The sequence below is a fragment of the Phacochoerus africanus genome, chromosome 12, assembly GCF_016906955.1.
Source record: "Phacochoerus africanus isolate WHEZ1 chromosome 12, ROS_Pafr_v1, whole genome shotgun sequence".
NCBI lineage: Eukaryota > Metazoa > Chordata > Mammalia > Artiodactyla > Suidae > Phacochoerus > Phacochoerus africanus.
The window spans coordinates 37,805,828-37,833,798 of record NC_062555.1 but is presented as its reverse complement, the minus strand read 5'-3'; the positions used below and the strand labels follow the sequence as shown (position 1 = coordinate 37,833,798).

The 27,971-nt window shown below is 44.0% G+C and overlaps 2 protein-coding genes across 3 annotated transcripts in view; one reads left to right on the top strand and one right to left on the bottom strand.

The window, feature by feature from the left end:
• KIF24 (kinesin family member 24) overlaps positions 1-11,775 on the bottom strand; it is a 79,733-nt gene extending 67,958 nt beyond the window's left edge. For both annotated transcript variants that reach the window (XM_047754470.1, XM_047754471.1), the window contains exon 1: positions 11,364-11,775. The gene's annotated coding sequence lies outside the window, so the exon portion shown is untranslated. The remainder of the gene's footprint in view (positions 1-11,363) is intronic.
• NUDT2 (nudix hydrolase 2) lies at positions 11,740-27,608 on the top strand. Its single transcript, XM_047754476.1, has 3 exons — positions 11,740-11,867; positions 23,989-24,122; positions 27,020-27,608. Exons 2-3 carry the CDS (start codon positions 23,996-23,998, stop codon positions 27,334-27,336), a joined length of 444 nt encoding a protein of 147 aa, XP_047610432.1. The 5' UTR covers positions 11,740-11,867; positions 23,989-23,995; the 3' UTR covers positions 27,337-27,608.
• The last annotated feature ends 363 nt before the right edge of the window (positions 27,609-27,971 follow it).

The window sequence follows — 27,971 nt, the reverse complement described above, 5'->3', positions numbered from 1 at the left end:
TACATAAATACTGCACAGACTGTATAAGATACTTACCGTAGGGCAAAGATATTTCATGCGAACGCAAATGATAGGAAAGCAGGAGTCTCAATACTCATATCAGACAAAATAGACCTTAAAACAAAGGCCATAAAGAAAGATAAAAAAGGACACTACATAATGACAAAATAATTAGTACAAGAAGATTTTACACCCATCAACATATACACCCCTAATATAAGAGCACCCAAATAGCTGAAACAAATACTAACAGACATAAAGGGAGAAATTGATGGGAATACAATAATATTAAGAGATTTTAACACCCCATTCACATTAATAGACAGATCTTCTACACAGAAAATCAATAAGGCACAGAGATCCTAAACGATACAATAGAACAGTTAAACTTAATTGATATTCTCAGAATATTACATTGAAAAAAAACAGAATACACATCCTTTTCAAGTGCACATGGAACATGCTCTAGGACTGACCACATACTTGGGCACAAGACTAACCTCAACAAATTTAAGATTATTGACATTATTTCAAGCATCTTCTCAAACCACAATGGCACGAAACCAGAAATCAACTACAGGAAAAGAAATAAGAAAAAAATGACTATGTGGAGACCAAACAACATGCTACTAAAAAACCAAAGGACCGGAAGTTCCCATTGTGACTCAGGAAGTTAAGAACCTAACTAGTATCCATAAGGATGCAGGTTCAATCCCTGGCCTTGCTCAGTGGTTTAAGGATCCGGTGTTGCCACAAGCTGCAGTGTAGGTTGCAGATGCAGCTCCAATTCAACCCCTAGCCCAGGAACTTCCATATACCACTGGTGCAGCCATTTGAAAACAAACAAACAAAAAACCCAGTGGGTCAATTAGGAAATAAAAAAGAGAACTGTGGCTCAGCAGGTTAAGGATCCAGCATTGTCTCTGCAGTGATTCTGGTTACTGCAGTGGTATGGGTTTGATTCCTGGCCCAAGAACTTCTTCATGCTGCAGCATAGACAAAAAAAAATTTTACAAATACCTTGAAACAGGCAATAAAAACACAGCCATAAAAAAATCAAAGGGATACAGCAAAAGCAGTTTTTGAAAGATCATAGCAACACAGGCCTTCCTCAAAAAACCAAGAAAAATCTAAAATAAACAACCTACCACCTAAAAGAACTAGAAAAAGAAGAACAAACAAAACCTAAAGCAGAAGGAAGGAAATAATAAAGATCAGAGAGGAAATAAATAAAATAGAGATAAAAAAACAACAGAAAAAAAAATCAATAAAACCAAGAGCTAGTTCTTTGAAAGGGTAAACAAAATTGACAAATCTTTGGCCAGGCTTACCAAGAAGAAAAAAGAGGTTACCTAAATAAACAAAATAAGAATGGAAAAAGGAGAAATCTCAACCAATACTGCAGAAATACAAAAAAAAAACCCAAAAACCCATAATACTATGAAGAATTATACATCAACAAATTTTTTCTTTTTCTTTCTTTTTTAATGGCCACACCTGTGGCATATGGAAGTTCTCAGGCTAGGGGGTGAATTGGAGCTGCAGCTGTGGCCTATACTACAGCTATAGCAACACAGGTTCCAAGCCACATCTGTGACCTATGCTGCAGCTTACAGCAACGTGAGATCCTTAACGCACTGAGCAAGACCAGGAATCGAACCTGCAACCTCACAGAGACAACATCAGGTCCTTAACCTGCTGAGCCACAATGGGAACTCCTATGCCAACAAATTTGACAACATAGAAGAAATGGACAACTTTCCAGAAACATAAAGCCTACCAAAATGGAATCAAGAATAATTTGAACAGAGCAATCATTAGAAGTGAGATAGAATCTATAATAATAATTTAAAAAAAAAAACTTCCCTATAAACAAAAGTCCAGGACCAGATGGCCACACAGGTGAATTCTACCAAACATACCAGAATAACTTTTACTGATGCTCCTCAAACTCTTCCAAAAGATTGAAGAACATATACTCCCCAAAGACATTCTATGAAGTCACCATCACTCTGATGGCAAAACCAAACCACCTAAAGTGAAAATCACAGGGAGTTTCCTTCATGGCTCAGTGGTTAACAAACCTGACTAGGATCCATGAGAATACGGGTTCGATCCCTGGCCTCGCTCAGTGGCTTGGGGATCTGGTGTGGCTGTGAGCTGTGGTGTAGGTCACAGATGCGCCTCAGATCCCACATTGCTGTGGCTTTGGTATAGGCCGGCAGCTGTAGCTCTGATTTGACCCCTAGCCTGGGAACTTCCATATGCCACAGGTGCAGCCCTAAAAAGCCAAAAAAAAAAAAAAAAAGAAAGAAAGAAAGGAAATTACAAATTACAGGCCAATGTCTTTGATGAATATAGAGGCAAAAATTCTCAACAAAATATTAGCAAACCCAATGCAATAACATATAAAAAGATCATATACCACAACCAAGCGGGATTCATCCCAAGTTCACAAGGACGGTTCAATATAAACAAATCAAAGTAATGCACCACATTAACAAAAGAAAAGTAAAAAAACACACCATCATTTCAATAGATGCAGAAAAAGCATGTGACAAAATTCAAAATCCATTCACTATAAAAGTTCTCACCAATGTGGACACAAAGGGAACATATCTCAACATAACAAAAGTCATTTGCAACAAACCCACAGCCAATATAACACTCAATGGTAAAACACTGAAAGCCTTCCCCCTAAAATCTAGAACAAGACAAGACTGCCCACTCTCACCACTTCTATTCAAGATAGTATTGGAAGTCCTAGCCACAGCAATCAGATAAGAAAAATGACAGCAGTATCCAAATTGGAAGGGAAGCCGTAAAACTGTCACTATAAACAGATGACATAATACTATGTATAGAAAACCCTCAGGACTCCACACAAAAACTACCAGATCTGATAAATGAATTCAGCAAAGCAGCATGATACAAGATTAACATTTAGAAATTGGCTGCATTTCTTCACATTAACAATGAAATATCAGAGAGGGAATATTAAAAATATCTAGGAATAAACCTGACCAAGGAGGTGAAAGACTTATATGCTGAGAACTACACAGCATTAATATAGGACGAGGATTCAAATAAATGGAAACATATTCCATGCTCTTGGACTGGAAGAATTAATATTGTTAAAATGGAAAAACAGATTTAATGTGATCCCTATCAAATTACCTGTGACAGTTTTCACAGAACTAGAATAATCCAAAAATTTACATGGAACCATAAAAGACGCAGAATTGCCAAAGCAAATCTGACGGGGAAAAATGCAGGAGACCACCCTCCCAGACTTCAAACAATACTACATTCAAATCAATGGAGTAGAGAGCTTAGCAATAAATCCACATACCTACAGTCAATTAATCTTCAATAAAGGAGGCAAGAATGTAAAACGGGAAATGGAGTTCCTGTTGTGGCGCAGTGGAAATGAATCTGACTAGTAACCGTGAAGTTGTGGGTTCAATCTCTGGCCTCCCTCAGTGGGTTAGGGATACGGCATTGCTACGAGCTGCGGTGTAGGTTGTAGACGCAGCTCTGCTCTGTGTTGCTGGCAGCTGTAGCTCTGATTCAGCCCCTAGGCTGGGAACCTCCATGGGTGTGGCCCTAAAAAAAAAAAAGAAAGAAAGAAAGAAAGAAAAAGAAAAAGATAGGAAAGTCTCTTCAGCAAGTGGTGCTGGGAAAGTTGGATAGCTACATGAAAATCAATGAAGTTAGAACACACCCTCATACCATGCACAAAAATAAACTCAAAATGTCTTTAAGACATGACACCATAAAACTCCTAGAAGGAAGCAAAGGCAAAACATTCTCTGACTTAAAATTGGACCAATGTTTTCTTAGGTCAGTGTCCCAAGGACAAAGAAATAAAACCAAAAATAAACAAATGGGATTTAAATTAACAAGCTTTTGTATAGCAAAGGAAACTATTAAAAAAAAAAGACAACTTATGAAATGGGAGAAAATATTTAAAAACAATTTGTCCTTGTCCTTGCAACAGACAAGGGCTTAATATCCAAAGTACATAAACAGTTCATACAACTGCACAACAAAAAACCCGAAACAATCCAATTGAAAAATAGGCAGAAGACCTAAATAGACATTTCTCCAAAGACAGACAGACAGATGGCCAACAGGCACACAAAAAGATCCTCCACATCACTAATTATTAGAGAAAAACAAATCATACCCACCTCACACCAGTCAGATGGGCCATCATTAAAAAGTTTACAAATTGCACATGCTAGAGAGGGTACAGACTGTTGGTGGGAATGTAAGTGAGGGCGACCACTATGGAACATTATGGAGGTTCTTCAGAAAACTAAAAATAGAATTACCATCTGATCCGGCAATCCTACTCCTGGGCTTATATTCAGACAAAACAATGACTTAAAGGGATACATATAGGAATTCCCATTGTGATGCAGCAGAATCCGACTAGGAACCATGAGGTTGCGGGTTTACTACCTGGCTTCAATCAGGTTAGGGATCTGGCGTTGCCATGAGCTATGGTGTAGGTCACAGACACGGCTGGGATCTGGCATTGCTGTGGCTGTGGAGTACGCTGGCAGCTGTAGCTCCAATTAGACCCCTAGCCTGGGAACCTCGATATGCTGTGAGTGCAGACCTAAAAAGCAAAAAAAAAAAAAAAAAAAAGAGAGAGAAAAAAAAGAAAGGAAAAAAGGCACTTTTAGCAAGTTACATTTATGATATGCAAAAAAGTAACATTTATTTCTAAATATGATTCTGTTATGTTAGAGGCAAAGTTCTTAATGAAATGGCAGACAGCATACAGTTCTCCAGAAAGAGAAAATAAGGGGCAGTGAAATAAGTTACCTTCATTAAGGGAAAAAAGCTATGGAAGAAGAGAATACAATAAAGTAGAGAAGGCAGAGAGTTACAGAGAACTTTCAGAGTCAAGGATCATGGGCTAAATCAGGAACACTGAAAAGGAGTCTGGCATTATTTTATGAAGCAGGAGTGTTCATACAGCATACAATGAAGCAACTCAACTCCTAGGTATATACCTTAGAAAAACACATGTGCTTCAGGAGACACATACTAAAATGTTCACAGCAGCACTCTTCACAAGAGCCAAAACCAGAAAATATCCATAAATAGATAAAGATATATATATATATATATATAGTCTTTCTAGGGCTGCACGGGTGGCATATGGAGATTCCCATGCTAGGGCTCTAATTGGAGCTGTACCTATTGGTCTACACCACAGCCATGCTGGATCTGAGCTGCGTCTTTGACCTACACCACAGCTCACGGCAACGCTGGAGCCATGTCAGGGATTGAACCCGCAACCTCATGGTTTCTTGTCGGATTCGCTTCTGCTTCGCAACGACGGGAACTCCAAATTTAGGTATATTTACATAATGAAACATTACACGATAGTGATTAAAGAAACTACACTTACACTAAACAATTTACCAAATCTCAGAAACAGCATGTGTGTGTGGGGGGGAATCCCAGAAGACTGACTACATTCCTTTTTCTAAGGCTCAAAAGCAAGCAAATCCCAGTGTATTATTTTAGGCACCTAAATACAAAATGTGGGATAATGGTTCTCTCTGATGAAGATAAGGTGAGGTGAACAGGAACACAGGGGTATATTATCTACTAGGTCTTGGGTATTTATTCAGTTTGCATTATGCTTTGTAACTTACATATATGTTTCACACATATTCTTTGGAATGTACCACTTAACATTTGTATAAGGAAAGAAAAGAAGACTCCAACAAGTAGCCAGGTCAACAGAGATCATCTAGTCTACAGATGATCTCATCTATTAGACCCATGAAGGACTCCTTCATACATTGCAGTTTGGCTTGCATAGTGTTTTAAGATAAGGCAACAATATCTTAGTATCAGTGTTAATATCAAATTTGGCAACTCAAAGCCAAATTTGAGTTATGGCTGCTCTCTTTAGAAGAGCATATACTATCCTATAGGCCACAGTCTCCCTGATCCTGGTTCCTTTACACCAGTCAACTTTATTCATTTAGCCCTGTGGGCATCAGAGTTTGAGAACAAGAATCTGATCAAACACCTTCATTTTTTGTTGTAACTGAGGTTCTGAATGATTAAGTGACTTGCCTAATGTCACACAGTTTTGACAGGCTAAACCTCAGAGGCCGTTTCAAACCCCTTACTGCTTTCCACTTTCTGCTTACTCAATTATATGTTTTAAATGAATATACTGTTCCTGGAGTTCCCGAAGTGGCTCAGTGGTTAACGAATCCAACTAGGAACCATGAGGTTGCAGGTTCGATCCCTGGCCTTCCTCAATAGGTTAAGAATCTGGCGTTGCCATGAGCTGTGGTGTAGGCTGCAGACGTGGCTCGGATATGGCGTGGCTGTGGCTGTGGCATAGGCTGGCGGCTACAGCTCTGATTCAACCCCTAGCCTGGGAACCTCCATATGCCAAGGGAACGGCCCAAGAAATGGCAAAAAGACAAAAAAAAAAAAAAAGTAAATATACTGTTCCTGAGAGTAAGGGACTACATAGGAAAGTCAGCAGGCATTAGAATATATTATATGCTCTTATCATAGAAGTAGTAAATAGCTTCTGAATGCCAAGAAATACTTCTTCATCTGAATCCCTCTAAACTGTGACAATAACCACTTTAAAAAATACATATATATATAACTTTATTGAGATATAACTCACATATCATAAAATTCACCCATTTAAAGTGAATTCAATGGCTTTTAGTATGTTTACCTGCTAAACCCCCAACCCATCCAGCCCTAGGCATTTACTAGTAATGATCACTTTTTTAAAAAGTCACTGATGCTAAGTGAAGTCAGCCATAATGAGACACCAAATTCAAATGCTTTCACTGACATGTGGAATCCGAAAAAAAGGACAGAATGAAATTCTTTGCAGAACAGATACTGACTCAAAGACTTTGAAAAACTTATGGTCTCCAAAGTTTGGGAGGCGGGGGGATATGCTGGGGTTTTGGGATGGAAATCCTATAATACTGGATTATGATGATCATTGTATAACCACAAATATAATAAAAATAAAATCACTAAAAAAAAAGTCACTGAGCCTACTGTAGCATTAATAACGGATACAATATAAACCCAATCCTCAATAAATTTGCATCAAGATGTCCCTGTACTTCATGTTAGGCATAAGATCCCTAATTAAGAACACGAGAAATTCAGTATCAGTGGAAGGTTAAAAGGTAGATAATACTGTGTACACTTTTCCTCCAACAAGGGAATTAGGTTATTTTAAATTCTAGGGATTATTCTATCTATAGACCACTGGTCTTAAAAGACAGGTGATACCAAACAACTGCTTAAAACAACAGCTGCAAAGGAATGAGAATATATGATACCTAATAATTCTTAAGGCTAGATGTGAATTTTGGGATACCAATCATATGAGTTATACCCAAAAGTAGTTTTTGAAAGCATGTTTCTTTTTGTTACTAAAAAAAATATGTTTCAAGTTTGTTTATGATTAAGTAGCTAATGCTTTGCAATTACTGCAATTTCTTTCAAATGCCCCATTATGACATTTATTAAATTCTAAGTTTGGTGCAAAGCATGGGAACAATCAACTAAAAATAAACATAAGAAAACTGTTGAACCCAATTAATCTTAAAACAGTACAAATATTACTCCAAATACAGAGGTTTAATTCTGAAAGAATTCCCAGGAACAGGCAGAAACCAATATTGGTTTTAAATACAGTGTTTCATTTTTAAAATGTTGGTCTAATCCAATTACAGAAGTTGTCGTTTTCAGATTTTCTATCATTTTGCAATTATAAAATACTTTCAACAAAATATACTTCATATGTTTAACTAGAAAAATAATTATAATCAGTTTTGGATTTCCCATCATGGCTCAGTGGAAATGAATCCAACTAGGAACCATGAGGTTGTAGGTTCCATCCGTGGCCTTGCTCAGTGGGTTAAGGATCCAGGGTTGCCCTGAGCTTTGGTGTAGGTCACAGACGTGGCTTGGATCCCACGTTGCTGTGACTCTGGCATAGACCGGCGGCTACAGCTCTGATTGGACCCCTAGCCAAGGAACCTCCATATGCTGCGGGTGTGGCCCTAGAAAGACAAAAACAAAACAAAACTGGTAAACATAACTAAATGTTCTAAGTTCTGGGAGCTGCTGTAGCAAATTAATCAAACCTGAGGAAGGGGACATGGGAACCTCCAATCTGTAGCCAGATATGACAGAAATTGTGGGTACCTAGGGACCTACCACTGTGATTGACTTCTGAAATGGTATGGGAGTAGTCTTGTGGGACTAAGCCCTTAACCTCTGGGATCTGACACTATCTACAGGTAAATTGTTAGACTGAGTTAAATTGTAGGATACCCAGATGGTGTTGTAGAGAATTGCTGGGTGGGGGTTTGGGGGGAAACCCACATATTTGGTTCTTCTCTACACAGAAAAAAGAATACTGGTGGAAAACTGAATTTTTTCTATACAAATGGTACCTATTATGTTTAGTTTATGCCTATGGAAAAGCCTTCTTGTTTAATAGGATATGAACATCGAATTCCTTAAGACGACATCTTGGGAAGCATACAATGACCACAACACTCAAAGCAAAGAAGTAGGGCTCTGTTACTCAATTTAGCAAAATTTGTTGAGGACCTACTTTGAACAAAGTATAAACAGGTTTGCTGAGCCAGCACAAATTAATCTAAAGGAATCTGAAGAGTTCAACCACTCACTTAACAAACAACAAAACTGCAACCCTTAGAAAGAAACTGTTTCTCCTAAACTGGAAGATGAGAGAATCATGCCCTAGTTTGCTCCAAGGAATACTATGAATAGCTAAAGATTTTCATTAACAACATAAACCAAAAGTTTTTAATGAAATGCTATGTGAGTAGTACATTAATGTACTATGCTCAGAAAAATGTACTATTTATGCAAAGTCTTTGCTCTAGTGCTTTGCACAGGGTAAATCCTCAATAAATAGTAGCTAACTAATTACTTCCAGGTGTATGGTCTTTGGAGTGCTGAGTGCCTAATGTCTACCTGGCATCAACTGCTTGACTAAATTGATAGTAGACCCACAGGGCTTCTCATCTAATTCAATCCTTTGATTTTCCAGATGGAAAAAGTGAAATCTAAAAGTGCTAAATTACTTGCAAAGCCAGTCACATTGTGTGAGTTAGGCAGAGCCAAGACCAAACCCTGAATCCCCAGGCGGGTTTCCATTACATGTCACAGATCTGCAGTTTAGCTCTGAGGTTGTGTTCAAACTTTTATAAGGAGGTAATAAGAACAGAGCTGCTATTGCTGACTTTTTTCAATCCTTTGATTAAAATCATCACTGAATATGATTTTGATGTAAGAATCAACAATGCATACTGGGAATTTATAGTCTTATGAGTTAACAATGAAACAACAGTCATGGTAATGCACTTTTATCATGGACACCTGATGAATGGATAGGCTACTGGAGCACATATTATATGTACTAAAGTAGAGAGGCTACAAGCAGAATACAAATACAAAAGAGAAAAGAATTTAAAACATTTTCCAGTAGAGAGGGAGAGTGCTACAGTGGTTAAGTTGCCATGCTCTTGTTCCACAGTCCCTTGGTTCAAATCCCACCACTTCTGTGATTTGGGGAAAATTTATTAACTTCTCTGTGTTTCTATAAAATGAAACTGGGGAAAAAAAATTAAATTGGTAGTAGCACTTATCTTGAATCCCATATTAAGTGGATTTATATGCTCTCTAGTTTATGGGTTTTTTAAATTCCCTTAAAAGCAAACAAGGGTAATCCTGCACCTGCAGGTCATTGTTGATTTTTTTTGTCGATTCAGAGGACAAAAAAAAAATCTTGTGAGATTCAAGTCCTTGACTCTAGAACAGTGCCTGGTACACAGTAAGCATTCAGTAAGTGTTGGGGTACAAAAATTTTTAAGTTTAAAACATTTTCCTGGAGTTCCTGTCGTGGCTCAGTGGTTAACAAATCCGACTAGGAACCATGAGGTTTCGGGTTCGAACCCTGGCCTTCCTCGGTGGGTTAAGGATCCAGCATTGTCGTGAGCTGTGGTGTAGGTTACAGACGCGGCTGGGATCCCGCGTTGCTGTGGCTCTGGCATAGGCCGGTGGCTGCAGCTCCGATTGGACCCCTGGCCTGGGAACCTCCATATGCCACAGGAGCAGCCCAAGAAATGGCAAAAAGATAAAATCAGATTGTTATGATCATTATACAACTACAAGTGTGATAAATTCATTTGAGTAATAAAAATTTTTTTAAAAAAAGAAAGAAATGGCAAAAAGACAAAACAACAACATTTTCCTAAACACATTTAAAATATCACAAGAGCTGTGGGTCATTAAGAAACTGAGATCAACTCTCTTGGCATTACAGCAACAACAGAATGGTTTTTTTTGTTTGTTTGTTTGTTTTGTTTTTTTGTCTTTTTGCCTTTTCTAGGGCCGCTCCCACGGCATATGGAGGTTCCCAGGCTAGGGGTCTAATCGGAGCTGTAGCCGCCGGCCACAGCCACAGCCACGCGGGATCCAAGCCGCGTCTGCAACCTACACCATAGCTCACGACAATGCCAGATCCTTAACCCACTGAGCAAGGCCAGGGATCAAACACGCAACCTTATGGTTCCTAGTCTGATTCGTTAACCACTGAGCCACAACGGGAACTCCAGAATGGTTTTTTTTTTTTTTTTTTTAAATAAAGGCTAATAGAAAGTCTGATAAAATACACTGGGAGACCAAGACTAAAAACCACAAGATGGAAAGGAAGAATTGTAGCAAGTAATGCAAAAGTCTTCCCTTTCGCAAAGAGTGGAAAGGCCAACCGTGAACTTTCAGGTTCTGCTGAATATGAGATTACGATGTCTTCCCCTATACCCATAAAAATAAAAAATAATCTCTGTATGGAAGGAAAAATGCGGCAGGGAATAGAGAGGAATTCAACCTATCTGAGGGGAATTAAATTTAACTCAACAAATATTTCTTGAAAAATCTACATGTGTAAAGTTGCTTGCCTTGCCTCAAAGACCTCTGAATTAGATGGGACAAGAGAGGAAACTAGGGTTCGCGGAAGTACACAAATAACCTAAGGCGGGACAAAAATACTCTAAGAGAGGTTCCAGTTAGGGTTAAGTGTTCAAAGCAAGAGGACTCAGAAAAGGCTTCACAGGAGAAGCCGGGAAAAAGGCGAGTTCGCTGGACGTTCGGACACCCGAGAGAAGCCAATCCCCGGTTCCCTTGCAACCACCCGCCTCCTCACGCGCTCGGCGGGCGCCCTGCGGACCTTCTCCCGCGGGGCAGGCACCAAGGCTCCCGACCAGGCCACCCCGCCCCGGTGTTCCCTCGCCATTTCTCACCTCGGAGGCTTCCAAATTCCTCCTCGGTCAACCCTGTCTGAGGACAAGAGAAGACAACACCGAAAGGCGAGAGCCCCGAGGCGGGCGACCGACGCGCACTGTCAGCTCCGGAGCTTGAGACTGCGGCCAGGCCGCATCCCTATGGCAACGCCGCCAAGCGCTGGTTCGAACGCCCGCGCCGACGCCCGCGCGCCGGCAGTCCCGCACATTCCACCAATGGGCATCCAGGGTACTCGGGAACGTGAGCCGCCCTCTCCTCTAGAAGACCAATCAGGGACCCGATGAAGCAGTGGGCGTATCCCTCAAGTTCCGCTTTTCAACCAATGGTTCCGCGTAAGTGAAAGTCTCGCGATGTTCTGAAAGAGAACACCGGAGCCTTTGAGGCGGGTGCAGATCTTTTTGCCCCAGAGCTGTTGGTTGCCCAGAGCGCAGCCGAGCTCTCCGGATTGGTGGGTGCACCCCAGTGTCTGTCCAGGGCCCGCCTTCTGCCTTTTTCTGCTTCGGGTGAGTAGCCTTAGAGAGGGATCCTTGGCTTTAGTTCTCCGCGGAGAAACTGAGGCTCAGGGCAATGAGAGCCTGCAGCTGAGTAACTTCCTTGTCGCTGCACGGTCAAAGATGGACGTGCTCTCCTCCAAGCTGACGGTGTGGCGTGTGCAGGCCAGGCCCCCGCCGTTCGCAGGATCTCAGTTTTCCTATATGCGCAGGGAGAAGGGAGAGATCAATGGCCCCGCGAGCCTTGCTTACCCTCATGCAAATGGTGATCGAGTGGGTCTTCAGAATCCCAGAGTTCTGTGTTTAGGGCCCAGCGATCCGAGCGCCATACCTTCTCCTCCCTGGACCTCAGTTTTAACTTTGTTGTTACCCTTTAAACCCTGCCTACTTTCCAAAAGAGGTTTTATATTTTCTAATTACTTCATTTATTGAATGGATAATATTGTAATTATAGCAGAAGTAAAGTCACCCGAGAGTCCCACTACCTAAAACATAACTTCCTGGAGTTTTTTTGTGGCGCAGCGGGTTAAGGATCTGACTTTGTTACTGCAGAGGCTTGGGTCGCTGCTGTGGCGCGGGTTTCATCTCCAGCCCGAAATTTTCATATGCCAAAGGGCACAGCCAAAACAAAATAGAACAGAAAACTTCCTTTTTCCCTTGTGGCCTGTTTTGTGCTCTGTGTATTTGTTATATTTCCTAAGGAAAAAAAATATATATGTTCGAATACCTACGTATACACATATAAATGGCAGATTAAAATAAAATGGTAAATTAAAATTAAAACTCAATGCAATGGAATAGCCAAATGTAGCTAGTATAGAGCGAGGTTGGGAACGGTGATGTTGGGAGATAGGCAGATCTACTTTTTTTTTTTTTTTTTGCTTTTTAGGGCCGCAGCTGCGGCATGTAGAGATTCCCAGGCTAGGGGCCCAATCGGAGCTGTAGCTGCCAGGCCTACACCACAAGCACTGCAATGCCAGATCTGAGCCGCATCTGCCACTTAAACTACACCTTAGGGCAACGCGGGATTCTTAACCCGCTGAGCAAGGCCAGGGATCAAACCTGAATCCTCATGGATGCTAGTCAAACTCGTTAACCGCTGAGCCACGACGGGAACTCCGCAGATCAACTTTTAAGTCACTATCCAGACATACCTCTGAGCTATAGTTTCCTTTTAGCTCTCCGGAAAACTGACAGTAGCTCCATGTAGGGTTGTGGTGAAGATTAAGTGAAATAATGAAGGCAAAGCACTTGGCTCAGTGCCTGACAAGTACTAATTCTTCAAAAAGTGGTAGCTATTATCTTCATAAGAGAAACAAGAAAATATACTAGCTGATGGGGCCATTAGATTTATTGTAAATGAGTACCCAATTTAGTTCAAAACTGGACAGTTAAATACCTAATAATTAAGGAAACAACCCATTCTTCAAAAGAGTGAAATTTCTTCTTGGTACTTATATTAAAAGGAATTTATCTTATGGGACCTTATACATAAGGGATATACATGGTGTGATGAAGAGTGTGTTCACCTGCACTTTTTTTTTGGCCGCACCTGCAGCATATATAAAGAATTTCCCCTGCCAGGGGTTGAATTGGAGCCTCAGCTGGAGCCCACGCCACAGCCATGGCAACACAAGATCCAAGCTACATCTTCGACCTATGCCGCAGTTTGCAGCAATGCCATATCCTTAACCCACTGATGGAGGCCAGGGATCAAACCCACATCCTTATGGATACCAGTTGGGTTTGTAACCTGCTGAGCCACAAAGGGAACTATAAGCACTGGCACTTTTGCAAAAAATATGAAAAGCCGTGTCTTGATTCAGCTGTCAATAAGAGTAGAGAGCATGCCATTAAAACATAACATAGAGAAGCTTTCTGATGACCTTTTGTGATACAGGAATAAGAGTGACTCATATTCAGTACTTCTGATATGTCAGACCCTCCAATTTATTTCAAATTCTACAACAGCCGTGATAGGGAGTTCCTGTTGTGCAGCGGAAACTAATCCGGCTAGGCTGAGATTGCAGGTTCGATCCCTGGCCTTGCTCAGCAGGTTAAGGATACTGCATTGACATGTTTGTGGTGTAGGTCACAGATGCGGCCTGGATCCCGCATTGCTGTGCCTGTGGGTGTGGCCAGCACATGTAGCTCCGATTGGATCCCTAGCCTGGGAACCTCCGTATGCCACGGATGCAGCCCTAAAAAAATCAAAACCAAAAAACCCAACAATTGTGAACAGTAGGTTTTCATTTGCTCATTTTATAAATGAGGAAAGTGAGGACTAGAGAACTTAAGTATTTTGCTCAAAAGTAACACACTGTTAAGTTAGGGAGCTAAATATTTCTCACTGCAAAGCCAACCATGCATTTCTGTGTTGTGCCATGCCATTTCTAATGGAAAGAGGATGAATGGAATATCAGATATACAGGCAGACTTTAGGTCAAGGGGTATACCATAGGGATTTTGGATGAAGGTGGGCTGCAGAGGTGCCTACAGTGGGAGAAATATCTTTCTCTTTTCTTCTCCCAAGGAAATTTCAACCTTGGGAAAGGAAGAGATGCTCTTCAAATTCAACTTGTCCCAAACAGAATTGCTTACATTCTACTCCTGCTTTTTGTTGTCATTGTCGTTGTTTTTTAGGGCCGTACCTGCAGCATATGGAAGTTCCTAGGCTAGAGGTCAAATCAGAGATGCAGCTGCTGGCCTACACCGTAGCCACAAGCCACACAGGATCTGAGCCCAATCTGCAACCTACACCACAGCTCCTGGCAACACCGGATCCTTCACCCACTGAGCAGGGCCAGGGATTAAACCTACATCCTCATCCTCATGGATACTAGTCGGGTTTGTTACCACTGAGCCATGACTGCAACTCCTACTCCTTTTTTTTTTCAGTTTTGGCCACCCCAGGGCATACGGAATTCCTGGGTCAGGGATCAGATCTGAGCCACTGTCATGACCTAAGCCACCCCTGTGGCAACACAAGATCCTTAACCTACTGTGCCAGGCCAGGGATCGAACCTGTGTCCCAGCACTCCCAAGATGCTGGCAATCCCATTGTACCACAGTGGGAACTCCCCAACTCCTACTTCTCTTCTACCTAGTCTCTCAAACCAAATACCTATCTCCATTAGACAATGAAACATCAAATAGTGTTGATTTTCTCTTTAAGATCTCATATTCATCCCTTCCTCTCCTTTCTCACTGCCTCTGTCTTAACTCTTTATATCATTTGTCATCTGGGCTATTGATCTTGGTTTCCTTGGCTTCAATCTTCTAATTCTCCACTTTCCTGCTGCCAGAAAGTAAAATGTCAAGATGACCGTATTATAGCCTTAAAACCAGTCAAAGGCTCCTCATTGCCTGCAGAATAGAAACTAAACTGTTCATCAGTGGAATGTCATCTTGTGCTTGAGGGTCTTTGCTCCACTCCTCCCTTGGCCTCGGGTGCATCTTGTCACTTTTATTCTGCCTGGTAAACTCCTAGCCATCCCTCAAAATCCTTATGGGATACCCCTTGACCTAAAGATAATCTCTCCTTTGCTACCTCTACATTTTACATATACCCTTATGGTGCACAGGACACACTGGGAACTTGTCTAAATATCTTCCACTTGCGCTAGTATTCAGCTTCCTATCTACTCTTCAGCCCTGTCAAACTGCCTGTTTCATAGGACACACTCAACAGACATTAGATGACAAAATCCCTCCAGGCTATATTAGAATTCGCCTTGTTTGCTTTCCAGAATTGTACAGCAGGTGGCACTAATAGGCCACTTAACAGATCCCCTTCACTGGAAATGATTTTTGTCCCAACCTTGTCTGACTTTGGCCTCATCCTGGAAACCAATATTCATGTCCTTACAGGTGAAATCTCCTTTTTCCTCCCTTGCCAAATAGCAAAGATAGCAAGATGACTCAGCAGCTTGGTCACTGAGACAAGAGAGTGGCAGATATCCAGGGAAAGGTACAGTTGAGGGAGATTTTCTTTGTCTCAGTTTGTTCAGTTTATGGTAGTTGGGGGCTTTGTTGTTTCCTTTTCTGCCATTTTAAATTTTTTCTCTTTCTGTTGTTGTTATAAGAGAGAGCTTTATTCAACGATGGGTGCCTCATTTGTCCACTCCTTTGAAAGGGAAGAAGGGAGTTCCCTTCATGGCTTAGTGGAGAATTGAAGAAAAGACCGGGAGTTCCCATCATGGCTTAGTGGTTAACAACTCCGACTAGGAACCATGAGGTTGCGGGTTCGATCCCTGGCCTCGCTCAGTGGGTTAAGGATCCGGCGTTTCCGTGAGCTGTGGTGTAGGTTGTAGATGTGGCTTGGATCCCGTGTTGCTGTGGCTGTGGTATAGGCTGGCGGCTGCAGCTCCAATTAGACCCCTAGCCTGGGAACCTCCATATGCCACGGGTTCAGCCCTAGAAAAGACCAAAACAAATAAACAAACAAAAAAACAAAAGACCATTCTGAAGTGGGAGGGGAAAGAAAGCTGCTCAGTTACAGAGCAGCTTGTGGGCAGGCAAAATTGGCCTTCCTTCTTGCAGTGGAATGGCCTGGGCAGACTTCTGGGACACGGGGGCCCTAACTTAGGTGCTTGTGTGTGTGTGTGGCTTGGATCTGATCTCTGGCCTGGGAAACTTACATATGCCAAAGGTGTGGCCATTAAAAAAAAAAAAAAATCGGGAATTGAATTTTGGGACCAAAAGTGATTTTTCTTTTTTTCTTTTTTTTTTTTTTTTTTGGTCTTTTTAGGGCTGCACCTGTGGCATATGGAAGTTTCCAGGCTAAGGATTAAATCGCAGCTGAAGCTGCTGGTCTGCACCACAGCTGTAGCCACACCAGATCCAAGCTATGTCTGCAACCTACACCACAGCTCACAGCAACGCCAGATCCTTAACCCACTGATCGAGGCCAGGGATCGAACCTGCATCCTCATGGATACTAGTCAGGTTTGTTAACCACTGAGCCACAATGGGAACCCCGAAAGTGGTTTTTTCTTTTTCGGCCACCAGATCCTTAATACTCTGAGCCACAAGAAAATTCCCAGAATTGATTTTATAAATCATTTTCATGTCCTCTCTCAGGGCCGTTTGTGCCCTAGTACCTGCTCTTTCATGGTAAGCAAAGCTATATAAAGAAAAACATATGTTAACTCTGGAGTTAGATTTCCTTGGATTAAAATCCCACCATTCACAGGCCAGCTGTGCCTTTGGGCAAGTATTTTAACCTTTTTGAATCTCAGTTTCCTCATTGTAAACCGGAGATAATAATGCTCATTGTGAAGAGTTGTCTTGAGCATTAGAAAAGATACACGTGAAGAACCTTGCACAGGAGTTCCCTTCATGGCTCAGCGGTTAACAAACCCTACTAGGATCCATAAGGATTCGGGTTCCATCCCTGGCCTCACTCAGTGGGTTAAGGATCCAGCATTGCTATGAGCTGTGGTGTCAGTTGCAGACACCGCTTGGATCCCGAGTTGCTGTGGTTGTGGCATAGGCCAGTGGCTATGGCTCCAATTCAACTCCTAGCCTGGGAACCTCCATGTGCCATGGGTGTGGCCCTAAAATAGCAAATAATAATAATAATAATAAAGAACCTTGCACAGAGTAGATGCTTAACTGATAATGTGGTGGAATGAAATGCTTTTTTGCTGAAGGGATTTTAAACTATGAGGAACAAGTTGGGGGAGGATTTGGGGAGCTCTTTATCTAAAGATACATTTGTGAAGGCTTTGGGGGTTGAGCTGTGCTTGTAATAGCGCTGTGATTAATTCGATGAAAATATTGGAGCACAACACATCAGCGTACCTATTTATCTGTGAATTATTTTTTGGCACCTAGGTCCTGAACCTCCTGGGCTGTGAGGGAATTGTATATATAAAGAAAGCCAACAGTGCTTTTCCTTAGCTTCTGGAACCTTCTGATGACATTGAGGGTTTTCTTGTTCAGGTTTTTTTTTTTAACCACCTAAGGCACTCTGCCACTTTTCTGAAGTGTGAATTGCCTGCTGTCAGCCTGGAGTTCTCACCTCCGCAATCCTGGCTGCAGGCATATTTGCATATTGGATGCTGTGTTCTTTAACCCCCTGAGGTTTGAAGGTTTGAATCCAGTCAGAGTCTTGGGGTGGGGAGGGGAGAGAGAAAGAGAAATCTGGCTACTTTCAAACCACAACACCGTTTCAGCTCCGTGGTCTCCAAAAAAACAGAAAACCTCCAACAATAGCACAATGGCTTCATTGACTTTTATGTAAATGGCACTCTTCAGGAAAACACTGGGCTATTTCCCAAAGTCCCAGACCGTACCCTGAGCATTTGTTTGAGTGGGATGTAGGCAGACAGTTCTGGTGAGTCAATGAACATCTGTTGAGAGCTGCTGTGCTGGGTCCCAGGAGACACCTCATAGTCTGGCTCTTACCTGCCAGAGGTATAGACAGATTTACCACACTAGGTGTGCACACTTGTGGTGGCTTTGTACTGAGTCCATTTAGCTAAGCTGGAACCGAATTTCCCAGGATTCCCTTCCTGTATGGTTTCAGATTAGAGCTGAATTCAAGAAAATTCTGTGCGTGATTTGGAAAATGAAGTGAAGTAGCAGCCAGTACTGTGAAGGACAGACCAGGATAAAGGACATGGTGGCAGAGCATACCTTTTGAGATTGACCTGCTGGCTGACCTCCGAGGCCTGGGCTGGTTGTATGTTCACCTCTGTGGCAGAGACCTTCTCCTTGCAAGCCTCCTGCAAGTTGATGAGCCTGGAGACAGTGAACAGAAGTCGGTGTGTTCTCATAGGTTCCAGTTTGCCTTGCTCTGCTCCACTTCTCAGCCAGCTTTCCTTCCCAACTGCTTGCCTCACCGACCTATAGAAACTTCGGGCCTAACACCAGATTCAAAGGCGACAGAATTGCCTAGCTTTCTCCATTAGCTTCCATAATTGTACAAGGTCTAGTCCCTCGACAACATTCTTAATTTTCTGTTGCTCACAGTGTTCTGCTTCTCTGATCAAACCCTACAGTAGAAGGTTATTCGAGCCATGGTAAAGGCCCAGAAGATGGAGTGATTGGAAGCTGGAAGGCTTCACCAAAGATGTGCCATCTGAGTTGCCTCTGAAAGGATGAGGAGGAAATTGCACATATGGGGAAGCAGAGAGAAATTTTAGAGGACAGCTGGCTCAAGCCAAGCAATGGAAGGGCAGATAGGAGCTCTGCCTTTCTAGAACAGCTGACCTCTCCATAGGTCCAGAGCATAGGTAGAAAGTGAACATCTTGGAGTTCCCGTCGTGGCGCAGTGGTTAACAAATCCGACTAGGAACGATGAAGTTGCGGGTTCGATCCCTGGCCTTGCTCACTGGGTTAAGGACCTGGCGTTGCCGTGAGCTGTGGTGTAGGTTGCAGACGTGGCTCGGATACCGAGTTGCTGTGGCTCTGGTGTTGGCCGGCGGCTACAGCTCTGATTCAACCCCTCGCCTGGGAACCTCCATATGCCAAGAGAGCGGCCACAGAAATGACAAAAAGACAAAAAAAAAAAAAACAAACAAAAAAAAGAAAGCGAACTTCTGGTCCTATTGAGATGAACCATTGGTCAGTCTGGTTCTTAGATGTGGTCACCTCTGAACACTAATATCTATTCAGATACTTTTTTTTTTTTTTGGCTGTACCTGGGCCAGGGATCAAATCTGGGCCATAGCTAAGGATCCTTAACTCCAGGACGGGCCAGGGATCGAACCCTTGCCACTGCAGAGACAACAACCCTGGATCCTTTTATTATTTTTATTTTTTTAGGGCTGCACCTGAGGTATATGGAAATTCTCTGGTTAGAGGTCCAATCAGAGCTGCAGCTGCTGGCCAAAGCCACAGCCACCCCAGATCCAAACCACGTCTACAACCTACATTGTAGTTCATGGCAACACTGGATCCTTAACCCACTGAGGGAGGCCAGGGGTTGAACCCGTGTCTTCACGGATACTAGTCAGGCTCATAACCTGCTGAGCCACAGCGGGAATTCTAAGACAACACTGGATCTTTAACCCACTGCACCACAGAAGAAACCTCTGAGATACATTTTTGCTGGGGTGCACCAGTGTACTAGCCTAAGGCCCTTTCCCATAGGAAAATACTGGTCTGGTTACCCCCTGACCCCCACGTGGTTTCACATGGCCACCCAGACCTCTCTTTCTTGGCCTTCCTCCCAGACATCTTTGTTTCCTCATGTGGTGAGGGCAATGGGGTGGAAGAATGCGGTGGGGCTTCCTGTCCTAGGCAGGCACTGTGCCCTCTAGTCTTGGATCTACCCAAGGCAGGGCAATGTGCCCTACACCTCTAACTTGCTAATACTTTCTTAGCATCTTCACAGGACATGGGATCAGTTACCTGTTTCTGCCTGAACCTGGAACCAGTAATTTGAAATCTCTGTTCACCAGCTCTTTGGAGTCAGGGTACTTCCTTCTGGCTTCCAGAATAAGGAAAGTTCTCAGCATTAATAGGGAGACCAGGGAAACAGAACTCATGTTTAATTAAAGCCAGATACCAGTTTACATAAGAGTTTTTAAAATCAAAAAGGACTATACTTTACATACTGTTAAGAGCCATTCTAGGGAGTTCCTGTCTTGGCGTAGTGGAAACGAATCCAACTAGAAACGATGAAGTTGCAGGTTCGATCCCTGGCCTCGATCAGTGGGTTAAGGATCTGGCGTTGCTGTGAGCTGTGGTGTTTGTTGCAGATGTGGCTCGGATCCCGCATTGCTGTGGCTGTGGCATAGGCCAGCGGCTACAGCTCGGATTAGACCCCTAGCCTGGGAACCTCCATGAGCCGCGGGTGCTGCCCTAAAAAGACAAAAAAAAAAAAAAAAAAAGAGCCATTCTAGGGAGTTCCCATTGTAGCTCAGCAGTTAATGTAGCTGACTAGTATCCATGAGGACGTGGGTTCAATCCCGGCCTCACTCAGTGGGTTAAGGATCCTGTGTTGCTGTGGCTGCACTTTAGGCCATCGACTACAGCTCTGATTTGACCCCTACCCTGGGAACCTCCATATGCTGTGGGTGCGACCCTAAAAGACAAAAACAAACAAAAAAACAAGAGCCATTTTCTTTCCACTTAGTATGTCTGAAAATCTTTTTACAAGCAAAGCAATACATTTAGCTCTGTCTCATTTTTAAAAATGGCTTCATAATATTCCGTCATACAGATGTACTGTACTTATTTAACTATTCCTGCATCTTTTTTTTTTTTTTAAGGCCGAACCTGTGGCATATGGAAGTTTGCAGGCTGAGGGTTGAATCAGAGCTGCAGCTAAGGCCTTATACCACAGCCACACCAGATGCCAGCCGAATTTGCAGCCTACTCCACAGCTTTTGGCAACACCAGATCCTTAACCCACTGAGCGATACCAGGGATCAAACCCACATCTTCATAGAGACAATGTCAGGTCCTTAACTTTCTGAGCCACAATGGGAACTCCTTTTTTGTGTTTATCTTTAAATGCACATAAACATATTTCTATATGTTAAAGTGCCTAGAAATGGAATACCTGGGTCTAAAGGGAATGTGTATTTTATGTCGTCCTCTTCTTTCTTATTTTTCTTTTCACTGCACCCAAGGCATTTGAAAGTTCCCAAGCCAGGGATCAAACTTGTACCACAGTTGCAACCTTGCGCTACAGATGTGGCCACACTGGATCCTTAACCTGCTGTGCCACAAGGGAACTTCTGTTACGTTTTGATAATTATTTACCAAATTGCCCTCATAAGGGGATATGCTAATTTACTCTTCCACCAACAGTATATGAGAGCAGAGACGATTTCAAAAACTCACCTTGAGATTATTTCCAATCCTTAAGAACTCTCCTATAGATTTAGAAAGATTTGGAAAGGTCAGTGTGGGGGTGTATGGTTTTTTGGTTAAGGAACCATAGTCTTAAGAATCGCCCTGAAACAGATTTCATTTTGGGTCTGATTTTTATGCCTTTGGCAGATGAAGTTTATGACAAATGCAAGCTCATCTTTTTTTTTTTTTTTTTTTTTTAGGGCTGCACTTGCGGCATATGGAAGTTCCCAGGCTAGGTAGGGGTTGAATTGGAGCTACAGCTGCCAGCCTACACCACAGCCACAGCAATGCCAGATCTGAGCCCTGTCTTCGACCTACACCACAGCTCACAGCAACACTGGATCCCCAACCCACTGAGTGAGGCCAGGGATTGAACCTGCATCCTCATGGATTCTAGTTGGGTTTGTTTCCACTGAGCTACAACGGGAACTCCGATGCAAGCTCATCTTGATTGAGCAGTGACCAGAGGGCCATGGAGACCATCAGCCCCTACTTCAGCCATCCTTTGTGCATCGTAAGCACCAGCTCGCTCTTTGGCCCTGGAATCTTGCAGATGAGGCCCCGTTGACTTGGCCTCTCCTCTTTCAGTGCCTTGACACCTGCATTTGGAGTTCCCGTCGTGGTGCAGTGGTTAACAAATCAGACTAGGAACCATGAGGTTTCGGGTTCGATCCCTGCCCTTGCTTAGTGGGTTAATGATCCGGCGTTGCCGTGAGCTGTAGTATATAGGTCACAGACATGGTTGGGATCCCGTGTTGCTGTGGCTCTGGAGTAGGCCGGCGGCTACAGCTCTGATTAGACCCCTAGCCTGGTAATCTCCATATGCCACGGTAATGGCCCAAGAAATGGCAAAAAGACAAAAAAAAAAAAAGACACCTGCATTTCTCTCAGTTCCGCCATCTCACTGGAGGACCTTTGCTGTGCCCTCCCCTCCACAAGGACACACTTTCAATCCTCCTTCCCTTTGCCAGCTTACCTTTTCCTGACACAAGTTTTTCTTTAGCGGGGCCTTACGTAAAAGTTCTTCCTGGAGTTCTCTTGTGGTGCAGCAGATTAAGGATCCAGCACTGTCACTGCAGTGGCTTGGGTCACAACTGTGGCATGTGTTCATTCCCTAGCCAGGGAACTTCCATATGCTGTGAGTGCAGGAAAAAAAGGATCTTTCTTATTTTTTGTTACCTTGATTACATGTCCTTCTTCGGATGATGAATTTTTTTTTTCCCCACTTCTTTAGATATTCCTATTCCTTTTCTATCTTTGGTGGTGGTTGTGGTTGACATTTTTTTCTGAAATGAGAAAAAGATAAATGGGAAGGACTAAAAAAGTCTGTCTTTATTGTATTTCTGATTATAAAATTAATAAATGTTCGCCGTAAATTTCCAAATAATACAGAAATATATGGAGCAGAAAATGAAAGTCTCCCCATAATCTCATCCCCCAGAAAACAGTATTAATGGTGTGTATCTTTCCAGACCTTTTTCTATGCATATTGAAATCTATCGTGTGCTAATTACATGCTGGGCACCGTTCTAAAGCACTTTACACAAGTCATGTAATCCTCACAGCAACCGTTTACAGGAAAGTATTATTACCCTGTCTTATGGCTGAGGAAATGGAGGCTTGGGAGCTAATCACACAGTGAATAAGTGGCAGAGCCCGAAACTGAGCCCAAGCTCCAGATCCACTCTCTTGACCGCTCTACTGTTTTTCCCCTGATGAGTTGGGAAAGAGACTTTTACCACGTGTGCTGCTTTATACTTTGAATTTTGAATCATGTAACTTTCCATAACGGGTAAAAAACTGAATTTTAAATCATATAACATTCCATAACAGGTAAAAAACTGAAAAAAAATATCAGTAACAAATTTAGTACACCAAGCTACCCTTCCAAAGTGGTCCCTCTGAGCCATCTGTTTGCCCCCGAGACTCCAGTTGGAGGCTGAGAGAAATGGGATTGTGGATTGATGATAACATTGTACTGCATCTGTCCCACTCCCAGCATCTCTCTGGTTTCAGCGGGTTTGTTTCTGAGAGTTCCAGTCTCTACGTACACATAGCAGCCTTGTTTTAGTGGGGAGACCTGGAGGAGTTGGGAAGAGCCACACTAACAGGCAGGGGGCAGGATGCTACAGTCACACACAAAGGCCTGTCTCTGATTCCTGGTTTCCCCCCTTTAATCCTCGGCTTGCTGCCTTTTTCTATAGGTAATAAGGTCACTGTAGGCTAGTCTGTGCTAGTCCCCAGCACCAGAGTGCTGCCCCCCTCCCAGTCCAGATCTTCCTATTTTGTGTAATTTCCTGCATCTTTGTTACACCTTCAGATAGACCATGGCCCTGAGAGCATGTGGTTTGATCATCTTCCGAAGACGCCTCATTCCCAAGGTGGATAACACTGCAATTGAGTTTCTACTGCTGCAGGCCTCCAATGGCATTCATCACTGGACTCCTCCCAAAGGTGTGAAGCCAGAGGGGTGGGCTTTGGGGGAAATGTCCACCCTACCAGGCACCCACAAGGCCTGCTTCCCAGGGATTGTGGAGCAGGAGGGATGGGGTGGGCAGGAGCTCTCAATCCTTTCTCTCTCCCTCTCTCTTTTTTTTTTGGCCATGCTGTGGCATGCAGAAGTTCCCCAGGCTATGGAGTTCTTGTCTTTGCTCAGCAGAAATGAATCTGATTAGTGTCCATAAGGACACAGGTTCAATCCCTGGCCTTGCTCAGTGGGTTGGGGATCCAGCATTGCTGTGAGATGTGGTGTAGGCTGGCAGCTGTAGATCCGATTAGACCCCTAGCCTGGAAACCTCCTCCATGTGCTGTGGTGTGGCCCTAAGACAAAAGAAAAAAAAGAAGAAGTTCCCCAGGCTAGGGATGAAACCTGCACCATAGCAGTAACAATGCTGGATCCTTAACCTGCTGAGCCACCAGGAAACTCATTGATCCCTTCTATGTACAAAGTCTCCATGCCAGGCCAGAGCAGAACTGGAAATAGAACTCTGTGACTGAACCCTAGGGCAGAGGCAGCACCATGTATCCTTCACCAGAGCACCAGCCTCTGCGGTGAACAGCTGGCTAGGAGAAGAGGCACTGGGCTGGGAACTGGGGACCTTGGGGTAGAGTCATTCCTGGGCTATAGGTCAGAAGCATAGAGTGAACAGCCCCCAGACAGAAGGGAGCAGGGGCTTTAAAGGGAGTGGGATGGAGGAGGAGTGAACAGCCTCCAGGGTTGGAGGAAAACAAGTCAGTGGGAACAGGAAATAAAATTTGCACATTTGGATTTCACTGGGAAGAAACAAGGTGGAAAAAAAAGTGTCACAAATACTATGAATAGGAATATTTACACTTTGCCTCCTGATCACCTGCGTCACGCTGCCTGCTGCCTCTGGCTCAAAGATTTCAAAGGCCCTCTTGGAATTTTTTCCTGCTTAGGCTTGGGGGAGAAGGTACCCTGTTTTGTTTTGGTTTTTATATATTTTTTTTAGGGCCACACCTTGGCATATAGAAGTTCCCAGGCTAGGGGTCAAATCAGAGCCACAGCTGCGGGCCTACACCACAGCCACAGCAATGCCAGATCCAAGCTGTGTCTGCGACCTGTACCACAGCTCACAGCAACAACGGATCCTTAATGCACTGAGTGGGGCCAGGGATCGAATCCGAATCCTCATGGAGACCAGTCGAATTCATTTCCACTGCAGCAACTCAGGATCCGAGCTGCATCTTTGACCTACACCACAAGTTATGGCAACACTGGACCCTTAACTCGCTGAGAGAGGCCAGGGATCAAACCCGCATCCTCATGGATAGTAGTTGGGTTCTTAACTCACTGAGCCACAATGGGAACTCTGAGAAGTTACCCTGTTACTATTGTTGGGCAGAATGCTGGAGAGATGCTGCTGGGCAGCGTGTGCTCAGAGACTCCCACACAGCTCGGAGTGAAGGTAGTGCATCCTGGATCAGCATCACCTCTCTCAGTGCCATCATCCCTCCTACCTTCCTCCCCTGATGCATTACCCACTTGTCTTGTGTACATGGCTATATGTGGTGCTGCACAGACAAAATTCTCCAGTGGCCATGAGCTAAAATTATTTTTATTTTTATTTTTTATTTTTTGTCTTTTTAGGGCCACACTCGGGGCATATGGAGGTTCCCAGGCTAGGGGTCCAATTGAAGCTGTTGCTGCTGGCCTACACCACAGCCATAGCCATGTGGGATCCGAGCTGCATCTGCGACCCTACACCACAGCTCACGGCAACGCTGGATCCTCAACCCACTGAGCAAGGCCAGGGATTGAAGCCGAATCCTCAAGGATACTAGTCATTCATGAGCCAGGATGGGAACTCCTAAAGTGGGTTTTTAAGACCAAACTCCTAGTTGCCTTCTGTGGGAGCTCTGGAGCAGCTTGGGGCACTGCTATGAGGCCCTGGAGGAGGAGGAGGTTAGGACAGAGCCAGAATTCCTGCTCCCCTGTGAGCTTCTGAACCGGGAGACCCCCAGCAACTTGCTGGAGCCATGTGTGGACTGAGGCTGCCAGACCCCTCACAGGCCTTCTTGCCACCGCCCCCTGCCCCCCGCAGGCAAGTGAGGGCCTCCAGGCAAAGTCGAGGGCTGCTCTCAGTCTGCAGAGCTTCACATTCTCCTACAACAGTTTCTTGGCAGTTTCTGCTTGGGTTTAGGTCTTGCCAGCAAACTTTCTTAGAACTGGCTCTCAGCTTGTCCTTAGTCTAGGTTCCCATCAGGATTTTCCCTATGAAACTGGGATCTGGCCTTGCTCAGCTAGAAAGATGGAAACAATTTGGAAAAGCCTTGATAGCTACTTGGAAGCAGCTGCTGGTGCCGCGGTGCAGGGTTTGGAGCCAGACTGTTGGCCCTGGGACTTCAGGGACCCACTGCAGACAGTGTAAAGCTCTCACTGTGGGTTGTAGGCCAAGTGCTCCCTCTTCAGCTAGCTCCCATCCTGCAAGAAAGGACTGCCCCTCCTTGGAAAGATCACATTAAGGTCTCCAAGGGAAAGGTCTCCCTGAGAACATGGGATGAGGCGAGCGCCAGAGCATAAGAAAGCAGAGGTCAGAGGGGGGCCATCTCTCTCACCGTCGAAGAGCAGTATTCCAGATGAGATTTGCCAAATATACGGTCTGCATCACTCTCTGGAGAGAAGATGGGTTGGGGAAGAGGGATCCCAGACACCACAGAGCCAGCCACTCTCTGCCCTGCACCCCAGTCCTAGCCATGTTAGCTTATTGACAAAGCCTAGCAGCACCTAGAAAAGTTACCAAAGAGCCCAGCTTTAAAGTACCTGACCTGGAAAATACAGCTTTGTTGAAGATTAGATCCGCCTCCTCTTCTTCTTCTCTCCTAACCAGGCCACGTGGAACCAGGAGAAAGTGACCTGCAAACAGCCCTGCGGGAGACTCAGGAGGAAGCAGGCATAGATGCAGGCCAGCTGACCATCATTGAAGGCTTCAGAAAGGAGCTCAATTATGTGGCCTGGGAGAAGCCTAAAACCGTCATCTACTGGCTGGCGGAAGTAAAGGACTACGATGTGGAGGTCCGCCTCTCCCGAGAGCACCAGGCCTACCGCTGGCTGGGGCTGGATGAGGCCTGCCAGTTGGCTCAGTTCAAGGACATGAAGGCAGTGCTCCAAGAAGGACACCAGTTTCTCTGCTCCATGGCAGCCTGAGCTGACCAGAGCAGGGTCTTTGGCTTCAGTAGGATCCTTGAGGGCCTTCTGAGATGAGCCCACCTTCACTTCCGGGGAAGGGTGTGCTGATCTTTGGCTCATCACAGCTGAGAACAGCTAGGTTAGCAAAATCACCTGAGGACTCTCAGAGGCAGGCAAGCAAATCTCTCAGCTGGGTGGAAAAGGAGGCAAAGAAGGAGTTTAAAAAAAAAAAAAAAAAAAAGCTCAGTGAGTGCATCCTTGTACTTTATGAATAAACCCAAAGCAGCTTATCTCTCCTTCTGACCTGCTGTATTTATTTCATGCATGGACTCTTGCCCTGGGTGGGGAGAAAAGCTAGCGTGAATCAAGTTCCGACCTTCGCCAGGGGGAATCCTGTGTGTAGGCACAACACCCCAGAGAAACTATGGAGGGAGTCAGGATGGGAGAGCCCCACCACTGCCGGGGCAGCTCTCTTGCCTCTAGAGCTCCAGGCCCTCTCCCCCATCTCACCTGTGTGCCCGAGACATTATGACTTAGAGCAGACAGGATATACAAGCAAGTAGGACTGGCGAAGAGGAATTGGCTCTGTCATATAATCAGCCCTCCACATCCTCGGATACCGAGGACTGATGGCAGGACTCGAACATCTGAGG

What these genes read in the sequence shown, in the direction of transcription:
- NUDT2 (XM_047754476.1), top strand. Translation starts at nt 23,996, where the DNA reads ATGGCCCTGAGAGCATGTGGTTTGATCATCTTCCGAAGACGCCTCATT. An exon ending in TCACTGGACTCCTCCCAAAG is followed by an intron (nt 24,123 to 27,019) that starts GTGTGAAGCCAG and finishes TCTCCTAACCAG; the next exon opens with GCCACGTGGAACCAGGAGAA.